Source organism: Vulpes vulpes, chromosome 3 (assembly GCF_048418805.1).
Source record: "Vulpes vulpes isolate BD-2025 chromosome 3, VulVul3, whole genome shotgun sequence".
In the NCBI taxonomy this organism is placed as follows: domain Eukaryota; kingdom Metazoa; phylum Chordata; class Mammalia; order Carnivora; family Canidae; genus Vulpes; species Vulpes vulpes.
The window spans coordinates 56,490,528-56,511,136 of NC_132782.1; the positions used below are offsets into that span (position 1 = coordinate 56,490,528).

General features: G+C 51.8%; 1 protein-coding gene and 2 non-coding genes across 26 annotated transcripts; all 3 read right to left on the reverse strand.

Annotated features, from left to right (window-relative positions):
* Nucleotides 1-240: 240 nt before the first annotated feature.
* Nucleotides 241-19,974, reverse strand: EIF4G1 (eukaryotic translation initiation factor 4 gamma 1). Of its 24 annotated transcripts, none has more exons than XM_026007278.2 (34): nucleotides 19,797-19,934; nucleotides 18,920-18,976; nucleotides 18,603-18,696; nucleotides 18,218-18,304; nucleotides 17,696-17,716; nucleotides 16,938-17,114; nucleotides 16,614-16,713; nucleotides 15,380-15,492; nucleotides 14,469-14,561; nucleotides 14,196-14,262; nucleotides 13,086-13,916; nucleotides 12,695-12,783; nucleotides 12,400-12,586; nucleotides 12,174-12,307; nucleotides 11,893-12,051; nucleotides 11,542-11,727; nucleotides 11,158-11,355; nucleotides 10,796-10,942; nucleotides 10,334-10,570; nucleotides 10,033-10,137; nucleotides 9,762-9,921; nucleotides 9,462-9,562; nucleotides 8,761-8,863; nucleotides 8,415-8,517; nucleotides 7,950-8,182; nucleotides 7,695-7,813; nucleotides 7,397-7,569; nucleotides 6,753-6,878; nucleotides 6,512-6,593; nucleotides 4,665-4,763; nucleotides 4,370-4,504; nucleotides 4,178-4,259; nucleotides 3,897-4,037; nucleotides 241-869 (listed from the first exon to the last, which is right to left on the reverse strand). In XM_026007278.2, the coding sequence occupies exons 3-34, from the start codon at nucleotides 18,660-18,662 to the stop codon at nucleotides 685-687; spliced, it is 4,833 nt and encodes a 1,610-aa protein (XP_025863063.1). In that variant the 5' UTR covers nucleotides 18,663-18,696; nucleotides 18,920-18,976; nucleotides 19,797-19,934; the 3' UTR covers nucleotides 241-684. The 24 variants fall into 24 exon arrangements, with proteins under 24 accessions (XP_025863063.1, XP_025863061.1, XP_072608657.1 ...); XM_026007276.2 differs by having other exon boundaries at nucleotides 11,542-11,730; XM_072752556.1 differs by having other exon boundaries at nucleotides 11,542-11,730; nucleotides 18,218-18,364.
* On the reverse strand, nucleotides 9,637-9,712 carry LOC112926320 (small nucleolar RNA SNORD66). The gene has a single exon (XR_003236309.1). It is a non-coding gene; the product is annotated as a small nucleolar RNA SNORD66 (small nucleolar RNA).
* On the reverse strand, nucleotides 12,935-13,005 carry LOC112926321 (small nucleolar RNA SNORD66). Its single transcript, XR_003236310.1, has one exon. It is a non-coding gene; the product is annotated as a small nucleolar RNA SNORD66 (small nucleolar RNA).
* Nucleotides 19,975-20,609: the final 635 nt, after the last annotated feature.

Sequence of the window (20,609 nt, forward strand, 5' to 3'; positions counted from 1 at the left end):
CCACAGCTATTTTTCTTCTTCCCTACCAGCTAACAGGGAACCCCACCATGTCGGTTTCAAGGGTCCAACCCTCCAGGAAAGTGGACCCTCCAATCCCCACAATCATGGACAGGGGAAGAGGCAAGAGGGGTGCCAGGTTACAGGAACAGTGCTACAGTGCCAGCTCTGGAAAGGAGGCTGCCCACCTATCCATACCCCTTCTCCAGAGGGAGCAGGCCATAAAGCAGAGAGGCAGTGAGCTTAATTGAATTCATGTTTAATAATTACAGGCACCGTGCCCCCCCCTTCCCCCTGCCCAGGCAGCAGCAGGGGTGGTGCAGGGGCTGGGGCATATGCCCCCAGCAGCGAGGACGGCAGTCCCATGAGTGATTTTCAGAAAATAAAAAAGGACCCCAGGGGCAGGCGGTGGTGCCCCCCCCCCAAAGACACACCAAATTTCAAGACTTTATATATAATATATCTCTGTGCCCCAGGGGGAGGAGAGGGACACCTGGCAGCATCCTGGAGGGGGGGCCCCAGGCAGCCCCACGCCATCCTGCCTCTTCAGCCATTTTATTAGCTCAGACACATCGCACTACAGGCACCCACTGCCACCGCCGCTGCTGCCGCCCCCCCTGCAGTCCGGGCGGCTGGCCGGGCCATCCGAGTGTCCATGGGGCTCCAAGTCCCCGGCCCCACCCGCCCTCAGTTGTGGTCAGACTCCTCCTCCTCCGCCTCACGAAGCCACTTGAAGAAGGCTGTGACAGATTTAAGGGCCACGCCCTTGCCCTGTTGCTCAGCAGGGTCCTTGCTACTCTCCCAGCTGTAGAAGGCATCCTCTTTCACCACATCCTCGTCATACAGCGCGTCAAAGAACATCCGAAGCAGGTCTGCAAGCAGGCAGGAAAACAGCAGTTAAGAGGAGTGCTGCCCACAGCCACCCCATTCCACTCCTGGGCTCCACTGTTCGAACAAGGGCCTGACCCACCATCCTGATATTTGTGTCTGACCATTCTAGAGTGACTAGGTGGGTCTCTAGAACAAGATGTTAATCTCATGATCTAAGAGACTAGTGCATAGTAACAAGTGACAGCAAAACCTTAAAACCTGTCCAAGCTTCACCTCAGCAGCTTCACTCACAATATATTTAATGAGAAAAACTATACAAAGAATTGGTACTCCTCATTTTGGGAATGATGTTAAGTCCCAGATCTATCACTCACCAAAGTCAAGGGTTTGTATCCTGGAACATTCAACAGCCCCCATCAAAGACCCTGGAAAACTATGGATCCCAATTTCTTCTCACTTTCTACACATCTCCTGAACATACATACCCTCTCTGGCCTTGACACTTAAATGTGCGGCATTCTTTCCCAGGAACATCCTTTCTCTTGTCACCTTCCCAGTGCATTTCTTTAGGCTCAACTCCAGCACCCCTTGCTCTGACCCTCTTTCTCCCCAACCTGGCTACTAATTAAGTCTTCCCAAGCACTTGTCCTATAAGCCCTGAACACAACCTATTCCAAAGCCCACACTTTTATAATCTTTCCAAAAGCAAAGGGAGGCCAAGTTGTGAATACAATTTCTGGAGTCTAGGCCTAGATGAAACACTGACAGCCATCTATGAGAAGGTGCAAGCCAGGATGTTTCTCAGGGTACACACATTCAAATTCACAACCACTGCTCTCCAGACCCACCCTACAGCAGTGGAGCATTTATCCCAAACTTGTGTTCCAAATCCCATGCACACCTACCCTGGGGATCCTACATAATCAATTATCCACTCTGCCCTGTATTTTCAAGCCCAAGTTTATCCCATCTAAACACAAATGGGCCTCCTTTACAACCACTATCTCTTACACTCGAACAAAAGATTTTTGTCTTTGGACAAAAGATTATCTAAATCCAAAGACCCTGTCTACACTTAGCTATTTTATTTTCCTTTCTTCCTGTCTCAGTCAAGTATTACTCAGTCCTTTCCAATCCAGATTACCCTCTGCTCTTCCAAATACTATTTATACCAGAGTAGCCTCCGTGTTTTCACACTCCAAAGGCCCTAAAATGTTCAGGTCTGTTCCTATCAACTCTCAAGCAGCATCTACCATCATTGACCACTTCCCGCTCCTAAAATTACTGTCCTTTGTTCAAAGCACCGTCTTCCTCTGATCCCTACCTGTGGGTCCTCCACTTCCCTCAATGTTCTATCCTAGGATCTCATCACTTTTTCTCAGGCAATCTATATCCTCTGACTTGCACATGTGTTACCCTGTGCCAGCTTCTCACAGATCAGCTGCCAACCCTGACCTCTTCCTTTCCAAATGAATTCCAATACCCAGCTGTCACCTGACATCTCTGATTACCTGGACCAGGGACCACAAACCTCAGTATGACCAAACTGGACTTGATCCAGTGTTCCTAACCCCATAGGTGAATGGTACCACACTATCACCTCACCTGCTAAAAGCATCCTGGAAGTCATCCCTCTCTCATCACCTCTTCCTCTGACCCCAGTGTTACATTTTAACTGTTAAGTACACCCTTCCTAGCTCCACTGCTACCAGCAAGTTTGAGCCACCAGCAACACAACCCACTTCTAATTTGCTGCTCTTACCATGTTCACATTCATCCCATTTCAAACCACTCGTCCTACTAAATGGCCAGAATGAGCTAAAAACTAAAATCCCACAAAGCTTTCTCCTGTCCTTAAGCTGAAGGTTAAAACTCATCCCACAGCTCAGACAGCCCTGCATGACCTGGCCCCATGTCCAACTCTCCAGTCCCATCTTTCCTCACACACAACTGGCTGCTATGCTCACCCACACTGGCCTCCCTGAGCAATTCTTTTACCTTGTGTCAAGTCCTTTCTGCCTCAGGGCCTTCCTTTACACACAGTTTCTTCAAGTATCCCCCTCCCATTTGTCATTTGGCTGCCATTTTCAATTCCACTCATTATCCCTTACACTAGGTGTCCCCAGAGAGCACCCCACAGGACCCATGTTCTAACACTCATCACCACTGTGTTGTTAGACTCCATGCCAACAAAAGACCTGTGTTCAACTTAATGACTGCCAATGTCCCAGTGCCTTAGCACATACCTATTTGCCGAATGCATAATCTCAGGCATGTTAACTAAGCCTCAGTCTCACAATATGGAAAAGGGGTAACAGCATCTACCTTAAACAACAGTTGTGAGAATTAAATGAAGGAAAGAAAAGCTTCTCAGCCCCCTGCCAGACTGCAAGAGCATTCGGTACTTAGAAATCATTATTGCGGGCAGCCCGGGTAGCTCAGCAGTTTAGCGCCACTTCAGCCCAGGGCCTGATCCTGGGGACCCGGGATTGATTCCCACGTCAGGCTCCCTGCATGGAGGCTGCTTCTCCCTCTACCTGTGTCTCTGCCTCTCTCTCTCTCATAAACGAACAAAATCTTAAAAATAAAAAGAGAATTCAAAAAATAACTTAAAAAAAAAAAGAAAGAAATTATTATTGCAGGGCACCTGGGTGGCTCAGTCAGTTAAGCATCTGCCCTCAGTTCAGTCATATCCCAGGGTCCTGGGATCGAGCCCCGTGCCAGCCTCCCTGCTCAGCAGGGAGCTTGCCTCTCCCTCTCCCTCTGTCCCTTCCCCTGGCTCGCTCGCTCTCAGAAATTAAAAAAAAAAAAAAACTGTATCACTTTTCACCTCCATGCTCAAGGCATCTAATAGCTGGCTAGGCACAAAAAGGGCAGTCAATTAACCTTCAAAGCTGAGTCTTAACTCCTTTCACTTGTAAGCAAGGAAACAGTGCAGGGGAAATAAACCACCAGGATGTTTTGCTCTCCAGGGACCACCCCCCTTTCTTGGGTTGAGACCTTTTCCACAACTGCTCCCTGCTCTCAGGCTGTGCACCCACCCACACGCCCTGCAGCCTGATTCTTACTGGCAGGCTGTTCTAAGGTCACTACAAGGGCCTGGAGGGCATAGAGTGCCTGCAGCTCCTTCTGCTCATCACACAGGTATTTCTGTAGCAGTTTCGCTCGAGCTTTCAGCACCGCAACATCCACTCGGAGGGGCGTCTCAACTACAGGGAGGAAGACAGAGTTAAGTGGACTAATGCACCCTCACCCTGGTCCATAACTAGGAGGCAAAGACTAAAACTTCCCTCCCTCCATTTGTCCACTGGGCCCACCCTTGCCCCACCATCTCCCTGGCTCCTCTTACAGATAATTGCAGAATAGCAGACAGTTGTCATGAGGGCTCGAACTAGTGTGTTGGATGCTACCTGCTGCTCACTCAGGTTGGCCTGTGCAGAAGAGAAACAAATGGCCCTAGAGTTCAGAACTATGCCCCTACCCGCACACCAAGAACTGCCTCTCCTTTATTCTTCTCTCCCAATACCCAGGAGAAACATACCTCTATCCAGTCAAACACCCGCTGGTTACTGCTGCCCTCCTTCAGCAGCTTCTCCAACTGTCTGTTCAGCTCCTCGGAGGAGAGCATCCTTTGGCCAGGGGCTTCTGACTCCTCACCCAAGGTATACTCCACCTTCTAAATAAGACCCACAGTCAGAAAAAACAAACAAACAAACAAACAAACAAAAAAAGACCCAAAGTCAGAAGGTTAAGCGCACCACGTAAGTGTGCTGAAGCAAGAGGAAGAAGAATGGCCAGTCCCAAATGCTAGAATTAATCTAACTCTAGCCGCAAACCTGATCAGCGACGAATGCACTGACATCCTGGCCTTCAGGTAGGAATTCCTTCCAGCTGAGTCCAGCCTCTCGCCACATCATCCCCACCTTTTTGGGACCCTAGAAAATACAAGAACAATTTAGCAACCTTCTCTCCCTCCAAGACCTAGCTCTGCAAATGTCACCCAACAAATATTTACTACAAGGTCACTATGTGCCCACTAGGGGCTTCAGGATGTTACATTAGTACCAAAAAGACACCATCTATCCATGCCTACAGGCTAGTACCAGATACAGATTATCAGCCAATAATCACTCAAAGACACAAGAAATCACCTACCACAGTGCTAGGAAATGGCAAGGGCAAGGAGGAATAGCCTAAGAGCCTCTAGAGAAGAGGTCAATTAGCTTTCACAGGATTACCTTTACTGAGAAAGGTAAAACACCAAATCCAAATACCTCAACTTAAGCCTTCCACACTCCTCTACACTTCTTTTTCTAAAATAGCTTAGTTTTTCATTATTCCAAGCTATAACAAATGTTCATGAGACAGGACATCTCACAAATAAGCCTTTTTGGTTACCAAGTCCAAAAAATTTAAGAAGCAGATAAATCCCCACACACAACCCCAAGGCAAACCAGAAATCCTCACAAACAGTCTGAGCCCATTTTCTGTGAAGGGACAAGAGATTCCAGAGGCATTACTCTATAATAACAGATATTCAGGGGTGCCTGGGTGGCTCAGTCAGTTAAGTGTCTGCCCTAGGCTCAGCTCATCATGATCTCAGGATCTTAGGAACAAGTCCTGCCATCGGGCTCCCTGCTCAGCAACTTCTGCCTCTGCCTCTCTTGATCTACCAAATAAACAAAATCTTAAAGTTCTATGTGTATAATAACAGATATTCAGAATGACATTAATCCTTAATAAGATTACCATACTTCACAAATCTTAAAAATTCTCATTCTGATGCCACTAAAACAGAGTCCTCTCACAGTTGATATACTACATTTAAGCGAATGATCATGTCTTTTCTTTACTAACAGGGTAGCAATAACATATCCCACAACCTGCTGTACCACAGATTCAATGAAATACACACTAGTTCAATATGCCTCTTTTTTCAAATACAGACTATCCTAACACAGGTTTCTACCTAAAAGGATTAACAGGACACTGAAATAGCAATTCTTTTCCACTCATTGTCCAGGGCCCAGATCCTGGGGGCAGCTACTATACTCTATAAAGTGCTCTTCCCAGCTCTCACTGCCACAGAGTGCCCCGCCCACTGGCCTTTCCGGTCTCTCTGCTATGACATTTGCTAGATACCACTTAACTTTTACAAAGCAATTTCAGCAACGTTCTGGGAAGCTTTCTGTCATGAACATTACCAAAGAGAAACTCCTTTGCAACCTCACAGTACTCAAGACACTCCATTTCTACTATTTTATTTCACGCTTTGCTTCACACTGTTTTTATTAAGCTGTCATTTCTTACTTTTCTCTTCCAGCCAGTTTCCTGTGTTTTATTCAATGTGCTATCCCCAGTGCCTACTATGTGGTTGGTACATATTTAAAAAAATGTTAGTTGAATGAATGATTGATAGAATCAAAGAATCAATCAAGGGCTTAGGGTCTCAGACTGTCATTGTCCTCCAGTCTTAGCCAGAACACATGCATGACAGGAACTAGTCTGAGAGTGCCAGTGCCAGCCTCGACATTTCCTCTCTCAGGTACCAACACAGCACCACCCTCGCCATTAACCCCATCCCACCAAAGGACCACGAGCCATCAGGGTCACAGCAACTGGCCAAAAGAGCATGGTCGGAAGAGAAGTCTCAACACATCACCCCCAAAAGGCTCTTACTTACCATACTTTTGCATAGGAGCCCCAGGATCTCCAGCAACAGAGAAGCAGCTTTGCCCAGGGGTCTCAGAGGTTTTGTAATCTCCCTATAGAGAAAAAAAAGGAAATTACAGTGTTAATGGCCCACTCAGTCAGTACACTGCCCCATGCCTCTCCAAATCCAGGCATTGAACTTGCCATATATACTCTCCCTCCCCAGCTTTCTTCTTGTCTTTACCTCCCCTGAATCCCCAAAGGGGGCTTACCTGAACAGCTCCCCCATAGGTACCCCACCTTCCTGCAGAATGGGCGTTATGAGTTCTGCTAGGTAGAGCCACACGTGGGGAATGTCAATTTCCATGTCTTCAGCCAATTCTAAGATTTCATACAGCCTGCAAATGGAATTCAAAGTCAGGGCATTCTAGGGGCACCTGGGTGCTCAATCAGCAGAATATCTGATTTTCAATAATCAGCTCAGGTCATGATCTTGGGGTCCTGGGATTGAGCCCTGTCTAGCTCCATGCTCAGTGGGGAGTCTGCTTGAGGTTTCTCTCTCTTTCTACCCCTCCTTCCGCTTGCCTGCCCGCCCTCCCTCACTCTCAAATAAAAATAAATCTTTTCAGAAGAAAGAAATCATGCATTCTAGGAAAGGTAAGCTGGACCCCCACCATCCCTCTGGGGCAAGATGACGTTGTTAAAGGATCCACTGTGGAGACCCTCGAGAACACTTCCTAGACATGGGGCAATTATCTCAAGCAAAGGCCACACTTTTGTCCTTACATGGTACACTCTACCCTGCCAAAAGTAATGCTAACCGGGATGGCTATACTCTCATCCAAGGTTCCACAGGTCCTACACAAAGAAAGGAAGTCTGTGGGATGTAAAAGTAGAAGGCCCTCAGAAGACATACCCTTGGTAGTACTGAGCAGTGGAGAGGTGCCCAGCAGAGAGCAGCTGGTGCAGCAGCCGCCCCATATGCTCTCGAGCAATGGTGCTGCGCTCCAGTGTTGACTCAATGCCATGTCGCACAAAGATGAAGAGCAGGGAGGGTGAGGCCAGCTCCTGTACACACTGCACTGCCTCCTGCAGGAGCGTGGGCAGGAAGGAGAGGGCAGTCACTGTCTGGTCCTGACCCCACACTCCATGCATGTCAGCACATGTCCCTCCCTGGCCACCCTGCTGTCACTGAGACACCTCCCACTGCCTACCTTCATATCATTGAGATGGAGATATTCCTCAATGATGGCCTTGGATTTCTTCTCCAGCTCTTCCTCAGAAAGCGCAGCTTTCGGGGGACTCACTGGGGGCAGGGTGGCTTCTCGCTTCACTGAAGGGGGGAGAAACAGATCGGAGACTCTTCAGTTCCAATTTTCCTAGCAAGAAGGACCTGGAGCTCTGAAGACTGGAGGCTGGCTAGTCCCTAACCCACACCTTACCTTTCCCTTCCTCTCCCAGTCCCTTACCGGCATCCCGCCCACGGTCCCGATCCTCTGTGAGGCTAGCTGCCTTGCGCAGTCCCTCAGGCTGGGAGGGCCGCTCTCTACTTCGCTCCTCCACTTCCTTGCTGAAGCTCCGCTTGGTGGCAGGTGTCCGAGAGCGATCGAGGCGGTCCCCACGGTCACCTCCCCGTTCACTCCGCTCTAGGCGGTCTCCCCGGTCCCCAGCTTTCTCACTTCTTTCCCGACTCAAACTACTCCTGGAGAAAAAACAGGCATGTCACCTCTCACCTGTACTGCCTAGGCACTCTCCTGTAGAACTTTCCAACAAGCTCAGCAATCATCAGGCATAGTTCCTGGAATCTGGAATGTGCCCCCATCTAGCCACGGACTACGAGCATTACAGATGTGAGGATTCCTATGGCAACCACCAAAGCCCAATCCCAGTACTCCCCACGTGAAAAACAAAGACACTCGCGGGGGAACCCTCACCTCTGTACCACACGTCTGCTGTCTGTGCTTTCTGTAGGTACTGCTTGTTGAAGGGCTGAGAAGCGGTTCAAGGTACTAGTAGCTGGACGAGCAGCTTCTGATGCTGGGGAGGCAGAAAGCCCACATCAAAATCTCTTCCTACTTTCTTCCATTCCATCTCCTACTCGCCAGTTTAGGACACTTGGTCCTACTCCCAACATGAACACAGTTCATTCAGTCCCCCTCGTCCCAAGCATAAGCTCCTATTACCCAACCACTTTGTACAAAAGCCTCTCCTACAAATAAGGCTCTGCCCTCAAATAAGAGGATTCCTAGGCCCCCAGCTCCTTACGATGGCCTCAAGTACCTGCATCAGAGGGCTTGGCTCCTGAGCCTCCACTGCTGCCCTTGCCCCAGCTCAATCGCCCTCCGGGTGCAAAGAGCTGGTTGTTAGAATCAATGGAGCCGGGCTGTGGAAGGAAACAGAGTGGAGCATCATGAGTCTGATCTGGCCAAAGCCCATAGCTACACAGTAGCAAATGGCGTAGACCAGGAGCCAGGCAAACTTTTCCTCTAAAAGGCCAAATAGTAAATACTTTAGGCTTTGCAAATCATATAGTTTCTATTTCAACCATTCCACATGGCCACTGTAGCACAGAAACAGTCACTCGCAATACTTAAGGGGAATGAATTTGGTCATGTTTTCTAATAAAATTATGCATGCTGAAATTTACATTTTGAGTAATTTCACTACTCAAATCATCCATTTTATTTTTTTCAACCGTTAAAACTGTAAAAGCCGCTTCTTGGCTGTGGAATGTAGGGAAGGAATGGGACAGATCTGCTGTGCGAGTTTGTTGGCCCAGACAGATGTGAATACATCTTCTTGAGCTGGCAGTCCTGTCTCTAGGAGTCTAACCAGTTAGTCCAAGAGGAAAGCCATCACCTTTTCAACCTCAGAAGTAAGGAGATGAAGATCCAAATCTATGCTCAATGCCAACTGATCCCTCTTTTCCCTCCCATGACCACTACCACTAGGGAGTAACGCCCTCCAATATGCCCCACTACCTTCGTGATCTTGGTGAGTCGTGAGGTGTCGATAGGGCGGCTGCCCTTGCTGATGGGGACTGTGTTCCAGCCACCATCATCCACAAGTGGGAGGCCACGACCTGGGACAAAGAGTATATTACAATAATGAGTAACTCCTAGTCCCCCGATCACCTGGGGCTACCCCCAGACCCACTTCCTCAGATCCTCAGTTCCATCATGTGGTCTCAGTGGCCCAGACACGTGGCACTAACAAGAAGTCATCAGTGGAAAGTTTAACCCCTCACTCTGCCCCCTCTGTAACCGGAGTCCCAAACTCACTAATGGGTGGGCCTGGAGGGCCACCCCGACGCTTGTCACTGCCCTTGGCCATTAGCTGCTGCACTTTTACGTGCTCCCAGTGCTCCTCCATCTCAGCCTCCTTGTGGATCTGGTCAATGGTCTTGGGACCCTGGTCCCCACGGCGTGGCACCCAATTGCTCTGTGGGGACAGAATGCCAGTCACAAGGTAATCATATCAGAGGGCCCGACCAAGCAATGTTGGATACGCATACAGGCAGCAGACCAACAGTGAGAAGGAGAGGACACACACCCGTCGCAGATCCAGCACGTCTTGCAGCATAAAGCGGATTCGGGATGAAGTCTTCTTTTCCTTAATGATTTTTTCCATCTGGTTGAAATACTGATCCATTCGGGGCTAGGAAGAAGCAAAAGGATCAGGTCAGGAGCTTGTGACACCTTACCTCCAACTGTAGGCCCGGCCCCTCTTCAGACCCTCGGGTCCATCACTGTAGCTCGATGACTCACACCCGGCAGCCCAACAAGGAGTCTGTCAGTGGACAGCAAGCCCCAGGCACTTCAGCCTGTCCCATTCCCCAACCCAGGACCCTCACCTTGGCTTTTTCAAAGTCCAGATCTTTGCCAATGGTAGTGAGCAGACGACAAAGGCATTCAAGGGACTCTTCATCATGATTCTTAAGTAGTTTAACCACACAGTCATGCATTATAGCCTCTGTTAACATCTTCAACTTAAACAACTCCCCAATAAACTTGATATTCCCTAAAGAGCGCCGCCGGGCTATGTCTCGAGCCTCTTCCAACTCTTCCTTCAAGCGTCCTCGTTCCTCTGCCTGACAGTTATAGGACAAAAATCCATCAAAAAGGTACCTAGCCACTGGGCTAAAATCCTTCTCTCCACTATCTAGATTCCTAACCCTAGCAGCAAGTATTCCTGTCTTAAGGCAGAGAAAATCCCCAAAACACCATCACCCCCAACTTCCATTTACTTCCCCACCCCCTATTCTATAGCAAAGTAGCATCTGGGTGGACTGTGGGGTTGGTGGGTTTTCTCTCACCGTGGCAGCTTCATCCATCTCTTTTTGCTTCTTCTCAAAAACCTCATCATCATCTTTGTCTTTTTCAAACTCTTTCTGACATCGATTCAACAACAGTTTTCGGAAGTTCACAGTCACCGTTGGCTTTTCTGTAGTGGGCACTTTCAGCTGTATGTCAAAGAGAGTATCACATTAGTCCTGAGCAGGTAGGCCCTCCAAGTCTTTAGCTATCTAACCCAGGAAGATCCTCAGCTCCCACTCTGCCACTGCCTGGCTGCCGTTAACAGCGCAGGCTGGAAGAGAACCAAGAAGCTGGACTCAAGGAGTCTTAGGAAGAGAAGTAGGAAACTAGACCACAATGTTTAGTAACAATGGAAACTAACCGCCATGAGGCAGCGGCACATGTTGGCATAGGCCACAGAGAAGTTGGGCTCTGAAATGGCCTTCTCGAAGATGAGGTCTATGACCCCTTTGAGGCGTTCCTCGGTGTCAATGGCCAGCTGCGTCACCTGCTTCATCAGCTGCTGGAACATCTGGGGTGTCAGCTTATTCAGGATGGAGCGCACCCTGCGGAACAGGTCCTGATAGAGGGAACAGAGAAGACACAATCCAGTGAGGTTCTCAGAAGAGGTCGCTGGGAGGGATGAGAGAATGGTAAGGACTCAGATACTGGTGATAAGGAGGACAGAAATGAAGAGGACAAAGTTGGCTCAGAGGACAGACTTTGAAGAGAATACATGGAGAGCAAAAACAGCACTGATCATTACCTGGGTTTTGCTGCCATCAGCATCCTCTTCCCCTCGATCCTTATCAGCGGCTGTCCGCTTGCTGCTGGGCTTCCAGGCTTTCTCTGCTTTGTTCAACTTTATATCTTCAGTCATTAACACTGTGGCAATGATCTTGCGGGGTTCCTTTCGGGGGCCTTGCTGAGAGCGCCGGGGTCCCAGACCAGCCTGCTAAGCAAGAGGTGAGGACGAGTAAGCACAGAGCTAGTCAGCACAATCTGTGACACCGCCACCACACATCACTAAGGCAAACATCCTCCTTCTCCCCAAAAGACAAAGGAGCCATCCCCCAACTACCCTTGACTGTCCACCCGTCTCGCCAGTCCCACTCACCGGCCCTCGGGGCAGCTCCCCACCTGGCCCACCCCTTGGGGGCCCACGGTTGCTAAGGGCTGGTCGGCCAACGTTGGCAAAGGAAGGGATGAAGTCTGGACCACAATTTATGCCTTGAAGTCTCGTGGGGTCCAGTGGCCGCAGTGGTGTTTTATTGGCCTGCAAAGAAGACAGGGAAGGCATGAGAAACAGGCTAGGGCTCTTGACTACTCTTTCAGGACCTCAGGCTCCTCCCCTAGCCAGCCAGCCCCAAATGACTCCTCCCCCTCAAGCCTACCAACCTTATCCAACACCACATCACTGATGTGGGGCAATCCCTCCGGCTTCTGCATACTGGCAAAGATGAACTGAAAGCCAAGCAGGAACTCACGGTCATAACGCTTTTTCTCCTCAAGGTTTAGAGGCTTCCACTGATCTACGAGGAAGATGAGATGAGCGAATCATACCTTTGTCTCCCGGGGTCCTGGCAAGAATACCCAACCCTGCTCAGCCCTTTCTTCAGCATACCTGACTTATACTCGTACTTCTGTTCCCCGGGCTGGATGTTCTCAGCATTGTGAATTTTGTCTTCCTTTGAATCCCAGGTCTCGTCTGCTTCCTCAGGCCTCGGGGGTCCACTGCTGCCCTCAGGCTCCGGGCCAGGACTGGTGCCAACAGCAGGCTGATTTTCCACTTCTGGTACTCCTGGGCTCACCTGTAGGTCACACATAGGACACGTAGGACATTCCATTTTGGTTGCAGTATGACTAGTGTTCATACCCAAACTCTGTCCTCTCCCCTCCATTACTTTCTGATCCTTTACCTCCTTGAAAGCATCTAGAAGGTCTCCCACAGCCTCCTTCTTATTGAGCTCCTTAATTTTCCGTCTCTTCTTTGGCACAGACACCGCCACTATTTGGGAGGTTAAAAAAAAAAAAGTGGGAATAATTTATGGAGTACCCCTACTCCCTGGGGAAATAAAAAGCAGCAGCTACTCCACAGTATTTCATCTTTCCACCACACCCACTCCAGACTATTAAAATGCCTTAATCTTGGAATTTTATCTCTTAGATTCATCAAAGGGTTTCTATGACCCAGACACAGTGCCACACAATTGAGAGATCATCAATGAAAAGAAAAAAAAAAAAAAAAAACACAAAAAACAAAAAACACCTTCCAGCCCAACCCACTTGCACCATCCAGCCACACCTTACCTTGGGTGGTAGCTGCTGCCTCTAAATTCTGAGACAGGTGGGCTGCAACAGGGGTGCTTTCTGGGGGGAGAAGTTCCTCTCCTCCCTTCTGAGCCTCAGCATCTCCAGCATCTCCTTCTTCCTCCTCTTCTTCCTCTTCCTCCATTTCCTCCTCCTGAGCTGGGGAAGTAGCTGGAGGAGCCATAGCTGGAGTGGCAGAGAGGACGGTGGGGGGAGCCACTGATGCTGTAACCTCCTTGGCCTGCTCCTTTGGCTCACTGACTGGGCTTAAGTCCACAGCTGGTGGCGAGGGGGCTCCGTTGAGCAGTTCCTCAGGTTGGGCAGTTGGAGCAATGGGCGTGGGGGATTCGGAAGGACAAGCTGGGGGAGGGAGAGGAGCAAGCTCTGGGCTCGACTCCACCTCTGGTTCCAGATCCTCAGATGGGACCATGCCATTAGGTTCAGGAAGAATTTCCTCTTTGTGAGATGCAGAGGGGGTGGGAACCTGGAGAGGACTGGAAGAGAACTCAGATTCTGGAATCGGTTTGCTAAGTGTCACTTCTACTTCCAGTATGGGTTCAGCGAGGGGAGTGGGTTCTGGAGAGAGGCAATATGGCTCCCCAGTTTCACGGGGCATGGGGGTGGATTCTTCTACAGACATTTGGATCATCCCCGTTGTCACAGTGTCCCCAGGAATGGAGAGGACTGCGAGATTAGGCTCAGACCCCGGTTCCAAGATTGGGGGTGGTGATGGGGTCGGACAAGGTGATGAAGGCTGGGATTCTGAAGGGCTGTGTTCTGGGCCAGGCAACCCCGGCCGGCTCCCAATGATTGCTCCCTGGGACCGGTCATCTACACCACAGGAAAGACAAATCATTAAAGGCAGGTCACTACTTTTTTCCTCCTCCTGCCAGCCAAGACATTCCCAGCCTAATACTCACCCCTGCAACATTCTCTTACCTAAGGCTTTCTCCCCTTCTCACCCCAAATCTGGCCCACTTGCAAAATCCCACTACCTAAAACCCAAGTCATTCTTCTCTGGCACCCAGGTCAAGTTACTCTACCTCCTTAGCATTTGAAATAGTCACACTCCTTTTCCCCATAAAAGCTCTGCCCCACCTGCTTACCTACCTGGCCGGACAACAACAGCAACCTGGGGTGTCTCCCCATTAGCTTGAGGCTCCAGACCGCCTCCCGTCTGCAGGACACAAAGGGTTACCAAAGTTTGCCCTGAAGAGGCCCACAACCCTTCTCTATTAGAGCCATTTCTACTTTCACTCTGCCTAAAAATCCACGAAAGCAGGGAAATAAATCCTTTCATTGAAAGAGAAGATCAAAGAACGTGGGAACTCAGGTCAGAACAGCCATCCTAGGCAAGAGCCTCGCTCAAAGATCAGACAATACCTGGGGAGGGGTGGGTGTGGAGGCGGTGCGGGCCCCAGACATGATCTCCTCCGTGATATCCTTCCCTCCTTGGTTTGGATCTCGAATTCGGATCTGAGGAAAGAAAGCTCCGGGATGAGTGGAAAACCAGGAGGAGCCCACCTCTCCACCCTGCCCCACTCCTAAGACTCTAGGCCAACCCCCCACCCCCCACTGGGTAGCAGGTGAGTGGGTGCCAGAAACCCCATGAGTTCTACTGTCAACCCATCTAGCTAATCTTGTACTCCCTACCTTGGCCCCCACCCCTAAGAGACTCTTGACCTCACAGAGCAGTCCCGTACATCACAATGCCCCTCCCTCCCTCAGCCCTGCGCCACCAGCAGTCCCCAAGTCACTGGCTGCACACCATGGGGCCCAGGACCCCCATCTAGCACCCATGCAGCTCACTTGTGGCTAGTCGGCCTGATCTCTGGGGGCAGGGCCCAGATCCAGTGGGTGGAGCCAGGGTGACTCAGCGGCTTCCCCAGCCCTGGCACCCTATTCTGGGCACCACGCCCAGGGCTTGAGGATTGAGCAGAGGCGGAGGCCTCAAGAGCTTCCAGGACTGGGAGGTGGGGGGTGGGGCCACAGAAAACAAACCATTTCCAAGACAAGCCACCAGAAACCCAAAACCAAGCACAGATCTTATGGACCCCCAGAACCTGGGTCTCTCAGGAACTCCTGCAGCACTAGCCTTCTCAGTCTTCCCATGAGCTACTTCTACACTTAAGTCTTAGTACCTTACAAAGAATCTGAGCGCTTCACAAATCTCCATTCTCTAACCACTCCCAGCTGAAGCTCTCCTTCCTCAACTTTCTGCTCCCTGACCCACAATGCGCTTGACCTTGATTCTCCCTTTCCCAGATGTCCCAGAGCCCCTTGCTGTTACTCACGGTCTTCCGCTCCCTCTTGGGAGCAATCTGGGGTGGCTGGTTCATCAAAACTGGGGCGGGGGCCACACCAGTGGGAAACTGCTGCACACCCTGGGCTGGGTAGTAGGCGCCAGCTTGGGGGGCAGGGGGACAGACACAGAAATGAAGAATGGTGGCAGCGTCAGGGCCCAACCATATACAAATGCCTGCTTGAATACCTCACACCTCCCATCTCAGAACCTCTCATCACCCACAGTCGGCCCCTTGCCCTGCCCCACCCGCCTCCCCAAGGGATTTAGGTGTCTATCAAAGCTGGGGAACCAGTCTGAACTGCGTTTACAAGAATTCCTGACACTGCCATACACACACCTTGTAGGCAGGCACTCCTTCTCCACCACATACCAGCTACCACTAGCAGGACTTCTGTTTCTCTTCTACCCTATAAGGTATTATGTATGCCCCCCACCCCACCCCCAGCAACACACACACATGTATTCTGAGGGAGCAGTAACTACTTAACCTGAAACAGAATCAGGTCTTTGGCTGGGAATGAGAAAAACAGATTTGCCAACCCTGTTCCACTCAACCTGAGTCCAGTTCCAGTCTCCAGCCCTTTGCTAAGGGGCAAGGAAACAAAGAGTAACATTATGAACCAGGCCCAGGATGTGGAAAAATTAATTCCTTAAAGCAATGGTCTCCAAAATGGGATGTGTTCTTTAATCTCATCCATAATCTCCACTTGTTTTTGACAAGGAACATTAAGCGTGTTGTTTAAATGATGCATATGTATAAACAAACAAAAACATACATGTATTAGAGGTACATACTCAAAATTTTTCCTGATGATCAAAAAATTTTGGAAACCACTGCCATAAAGAACAGACTAATCCTTTCCTAGAATATAAATGAAAAACAGCTACAAAAACTTCCCAAATTCACGTTACATGGGCTCCCACCAACCACGGAACAAGTGTCACTGGGAATGTTTATTAACAGGCCCCTCAAACTTGTATCTGATCCTATATTCTTTGGCATGGCAAGGAATTCCAACTCTCATCAATAGGATAAAATGCTCCCTGCCCCACCCCCCCCCTTGCGCACCCAACACCAGTTATATATTAAGCACCAATCTCTACTACCTACTAACCCTATCGTTTTTAGATCAAGAAATAAGGCTAGGAAGGACCTAGGAATTTTTGGGTGAGTTTAGGTGCTCCCTGGGACTCACTCTCACCTGACTCCTTCCCCTGCTTACCGTAAGTCCCAAACTCTGTAGGGCTCGCACTCGGATAGAAGCCTGGGGCTCCTGGCTGTACAGGATACTGCTGTGTCGGGACAACATATGTGGAACGCCCCTGGTGGGGAAGGGGGAAGAGGAGGGGAGAGGAGTTGAGGGAGCTATGAGTACCATATCAGACTACAAAGAGAATGCAGGGCAAGACAGGACAAGCCAACTGTGGGAAATGACCAGAAGTCCCACCTCTGGAGAAGAGATGGGACTGGAGGATCAGGGTAAAGGGAGAGGAGGATTGAGGTTTAAAGGTTCCATGGCTTCCAGCCCCCAAGCCTCCAACCTCACCTGTCCAGGGATGTAGTAGGCCCCTTGGGAGGCTGAGTAGGAGATCTGGGAAGGGATCATCATTACTTGGGATCCAGCAGGGTAGACATGGGCAGCTGGGCCAGGGCGGGCGGGGGCTGCACTCTGCACTCGGGTGGCTGCACTGCTCGGGGGCTGGGCCCGGCTAGGGTAGAAGTGCTGTCAAGAGGGAGGAAGGCAGTTGGCGTTGGGAAAGGGAGGAAGTGGACATCCAAAATGGCCACTCCGCCATGTCTCTAGTCTGGAGAAAAATACTGGGGGCTTTGGAGCACGGGGGCCAATCCTCACCCACTTAACCAAACTGATGGTTAGGTGGCCTCTTGTACTCACACATACCCTCCACACTGAGGTATGCGCTTTGCACTCCACGAATATTTACTCCCTCACTACCGTGCATACTCATGTCACCTCTACCAGGCTACCCCTCTGCAAAGGCTTCCTAACACCCAGATGCATCATGCCTAAGTAAAGCCCTTTTGAGCAACATACTCCCCAGCATGCATTGCTCCACCCTAAGGTACAGAGGAGCTAACCACTAACATGCAACAGTCTCCCAGTTCCCAGATTTGCAATCTGCAAGATCTAGCCTCTAGCATGCATCAATCAGTGTCAGACTGAGAACCTTAACAGCAAACATGTCCCCACCCTGAAGACCCCCAGTCCCTGTGTCTAGCCCTTGACTAGGGTAGAGGTGAAGGGTGAGACCATGAGAGGGTCCAGAATTAGCAAAGGGGTATTACCTGCAGAGACCTGAATCCTCCCTGAGAGCACATGGGGACAGGAGAGAAGAGAATTATCCCCAAGGTGATGAGGGAGAAAACAATGAAGGAAGTAGGACAAGAATGCTCCCACTTAGTGAGGAAGAATTTAGGGAACAGAGAAAGGCAAGAACCAGATGGAGTGTTTATCTCGCCACAGTCCAAAGAGAAAGAAGGGAAGGGGAGCGGAGCAATCACAACCTCCCAGGAAAAGGAGGAAATAGGAACAGGAGTTGGCAGCAGGGCCCGAAGCGCTGCTTCCAATTCTCAAGGCACCAGGACCCCTAGTAATGCCACCCCCACCGACTACATACTCCCCAAGGGGCCAGCCACCGTAAGTAATCAACAGCACAAAGTGCAGAGCCGCATGAAAGAACACAGAGCAACTGTCAGGAAATTGGGGCAGGTACAGGGCCTCCACAGTTTCCATCCTCGGCCCGAACTGGCCTAAGCTTTCCATGGCTCCCACCCAGGCCCCCTACTCCCCTCCCCAGAGCCCCTCACCTGGCGGGGCTGAGAAGGCGTGTTCATTTGTGTCGCTTGTGGCGTACTGAACACCACCGGTGCTGTCTGCCCCGGGGGAAACGCAGGCTGAAGGGGGGAGACCAGAGTTCAGCAAGAGGGGAAACCCGGGTGGGGCAGAAACCTAAGCTGGTAAAGTAAGGGGAGCAGACCTGTGGCAAGAGCTTCAGCAGTCCACATGCCCCCTCTTCCCCATGACAGCCCCTGGGAACAGCCCAGGGGCCCTGTCTCAATTTGGCAGCAGGAAGCTGCACTTTGCCCTGACACAGATGGGGGTGGGAAAATCCAGAGGTTGGAACCTGTTCCTGACCAGCTGCCTGATCTCCCCCACCCCCACCCCAGTCTCTGCTAATTCCTCCCTAATTACCTGTGGGAGTCCAGGGGATGGGGCAGGTGGGGGGCCTGTGGGCTGTGGAGCTTTGTTCATTTCATTTGGTGCCACATCAGGGTCCCCCCAGCACCTGTTGGGAAAGAGTGGAGCTCGGAAAGGGGAAGGGACCCAAGCTGAAGGCAAGCGGAGTGGGGGAAGGGTTGAACCAAGGGCTGGGTCCCACACCGAGTCCCGGAGGCGCGACCGGGGTGAAGGAGCAGAAAAGATCCAGCTAACGTCCCCACCAACACGTTGTCAAACCCGCATCACCTCCAACCACCCCCCTGGTCTGCTCAAACAGCCCCCTCACTCACCCCCTCGGTTAAGAATAAGTCCACGGTGCGGCCTACAGGTTCTGGGCATCCGAGGGCCTGGGGTTGGGAGGTGAGGGGTATCAACCTGGCTCCGCGGGGCCCAAGACCAACCAGACCGGAAATTCCAGGTCTCGCTGGCACCAGGCTCCCGGATCACAAACGGAGCTAGCAGCTTCGGCCGTGGTGTCCCCACCCCCCACCTGGGGACACCGGGTTCGGGGCCAGGCCCAGGGGCACACAAGGCACGCCTGCTGCGGGTGGCCGCGGGGGCGCCCGCACGGGGCCAGTCGCGAGGCCTGCCGCCGCCCAGGACTGGAGGCCAGGAAGGGCGGGAGTCGGGCCCTAAAAGGCCAGGCGGGCGGCGGCCGAAGAGAAGCCGGTTCCTAGCAAGCGAGGGTCGGCCCGGAGGGCGGGCGGGGCCGGGGGCTCCTCCCTGCCCGCCGCTGCCGCCTCCCTCCCCTGCGCCCTCCCTGCGCAGCGCCGGCCAGTGCCAAAGAACAACGTGTCACTTCCCGGCGGCCGGGCCGCAAAGGGGGGAGGGGGCGGTGGGCCGGGAGCCGCGGTGCCTGCGCCCGCGGGGCCCCCTCGGGTCAGGCCGGGGTGGCACTTCGCGGCCGGCGAACCCGGCGCCCTAGCAGCCCGCGGGGACCGCATATTCCGGCCCCGCGCTCCCCCACCCCCACCCAGCAGCCAGGCCGGGCCAGGCCGGGCACACGTGGGCCAGGGATCGGGCCCTGGCGGGCCGGGGCCCGGGCTTGGGCCGCGGGGCCAGGGCGCCGGGGCGGCGGCGCAGGGTGGCCGGTCCCGGCCCGGATGGCGGCGGATGCGGGGGGAGGGGGTGGGGGGGCCGGGTCGGGCCCGGACATGGCGGCTTTACCTTCAGTCTCCTTCAGTCCGCGCGGCCGAGCCCCACGCAGCCGCACAGACGTAGTCCACAACCATTTCCGGCTCCCCGCACAGATCCCGCTCGGCGGCCACCGCTTCTCCGCAGGCGCAGCCGGCGCCCCCACGTGACCGGCGCAGGGGGCGGGGCCGCGCCCGGCGCCGCGGAGTACAGGCCGCTCGCCCCGCCCCGTCACGTGACGGCCGCTGCCCGCCCCCTTGTCCCCTCCCGAACTTCGGAACTTCCAGACCGACCCCCCTCGGCGTCTCTATTCCGCGGTTCTTTTAGTTCATTCATTCTTTGAACAGGCATTTATTGAGCGCATACTAAGTACCGGGCGAGGTGCCGGCGGGGGAGGGAGGGCGTGCTGAGAATGCCGAGATTTGTTACTCGGTCCTGCCTAAATAAATCATGATACAAGTGCGCAAAGAAGTACGAATTGTGCAGCCTTTGAAAATAAAGCGATTGAAATACTTATTAAGTTGAATGCTAGGCTAAAAAGGATTGAAACATTTTAAGGAATTCGTGAAGAGTAGATCTTTTGCTTTACAAAGATCAGGCACTCCCAGGGAGGGACAAAAGTCAGTCGCGGAGAGTTCAGAATAACGAAGGAAGAAGTAATCCCAAAATCCCTGCCCTGCAGCCAAAAGACTTTTGGCACCAGGAGGAATCGCCCTAGAGCCAAATCCAGGTACTCAGATATCTGAGGTTTTAATCCAAACTCTACTTCCTGGCCAGGTCACTTACCACCTACTATTACCTATTATTGTAAAATGGGAAGGCTGGAAACCAGGCAGCCTGGCTCAA

Coding starts and splice junctions, on each gene's coding strand:
- EIF4G1 (XM_026007276.2), bottom strand. CDS start 18,662: ATGAACAAAGCTCCACAGCCCACAGGCCCCCCACCTGCCCCATCCCCT. Junction 9,922..10,032: donor ACGTGCTGGATCTGCGACGG/GTGTGTGTCCTC, acceptor CTGTCCCCACAG/AGCAATTGGGTGCCACGCCG. Junction 8,864..9,461: donor GACTCACCAAGATCACGAAG/GTAGTGGGGCAT, acceptor TTCCTTCCACAG/CCCGGCTCCATTGATTCTAA.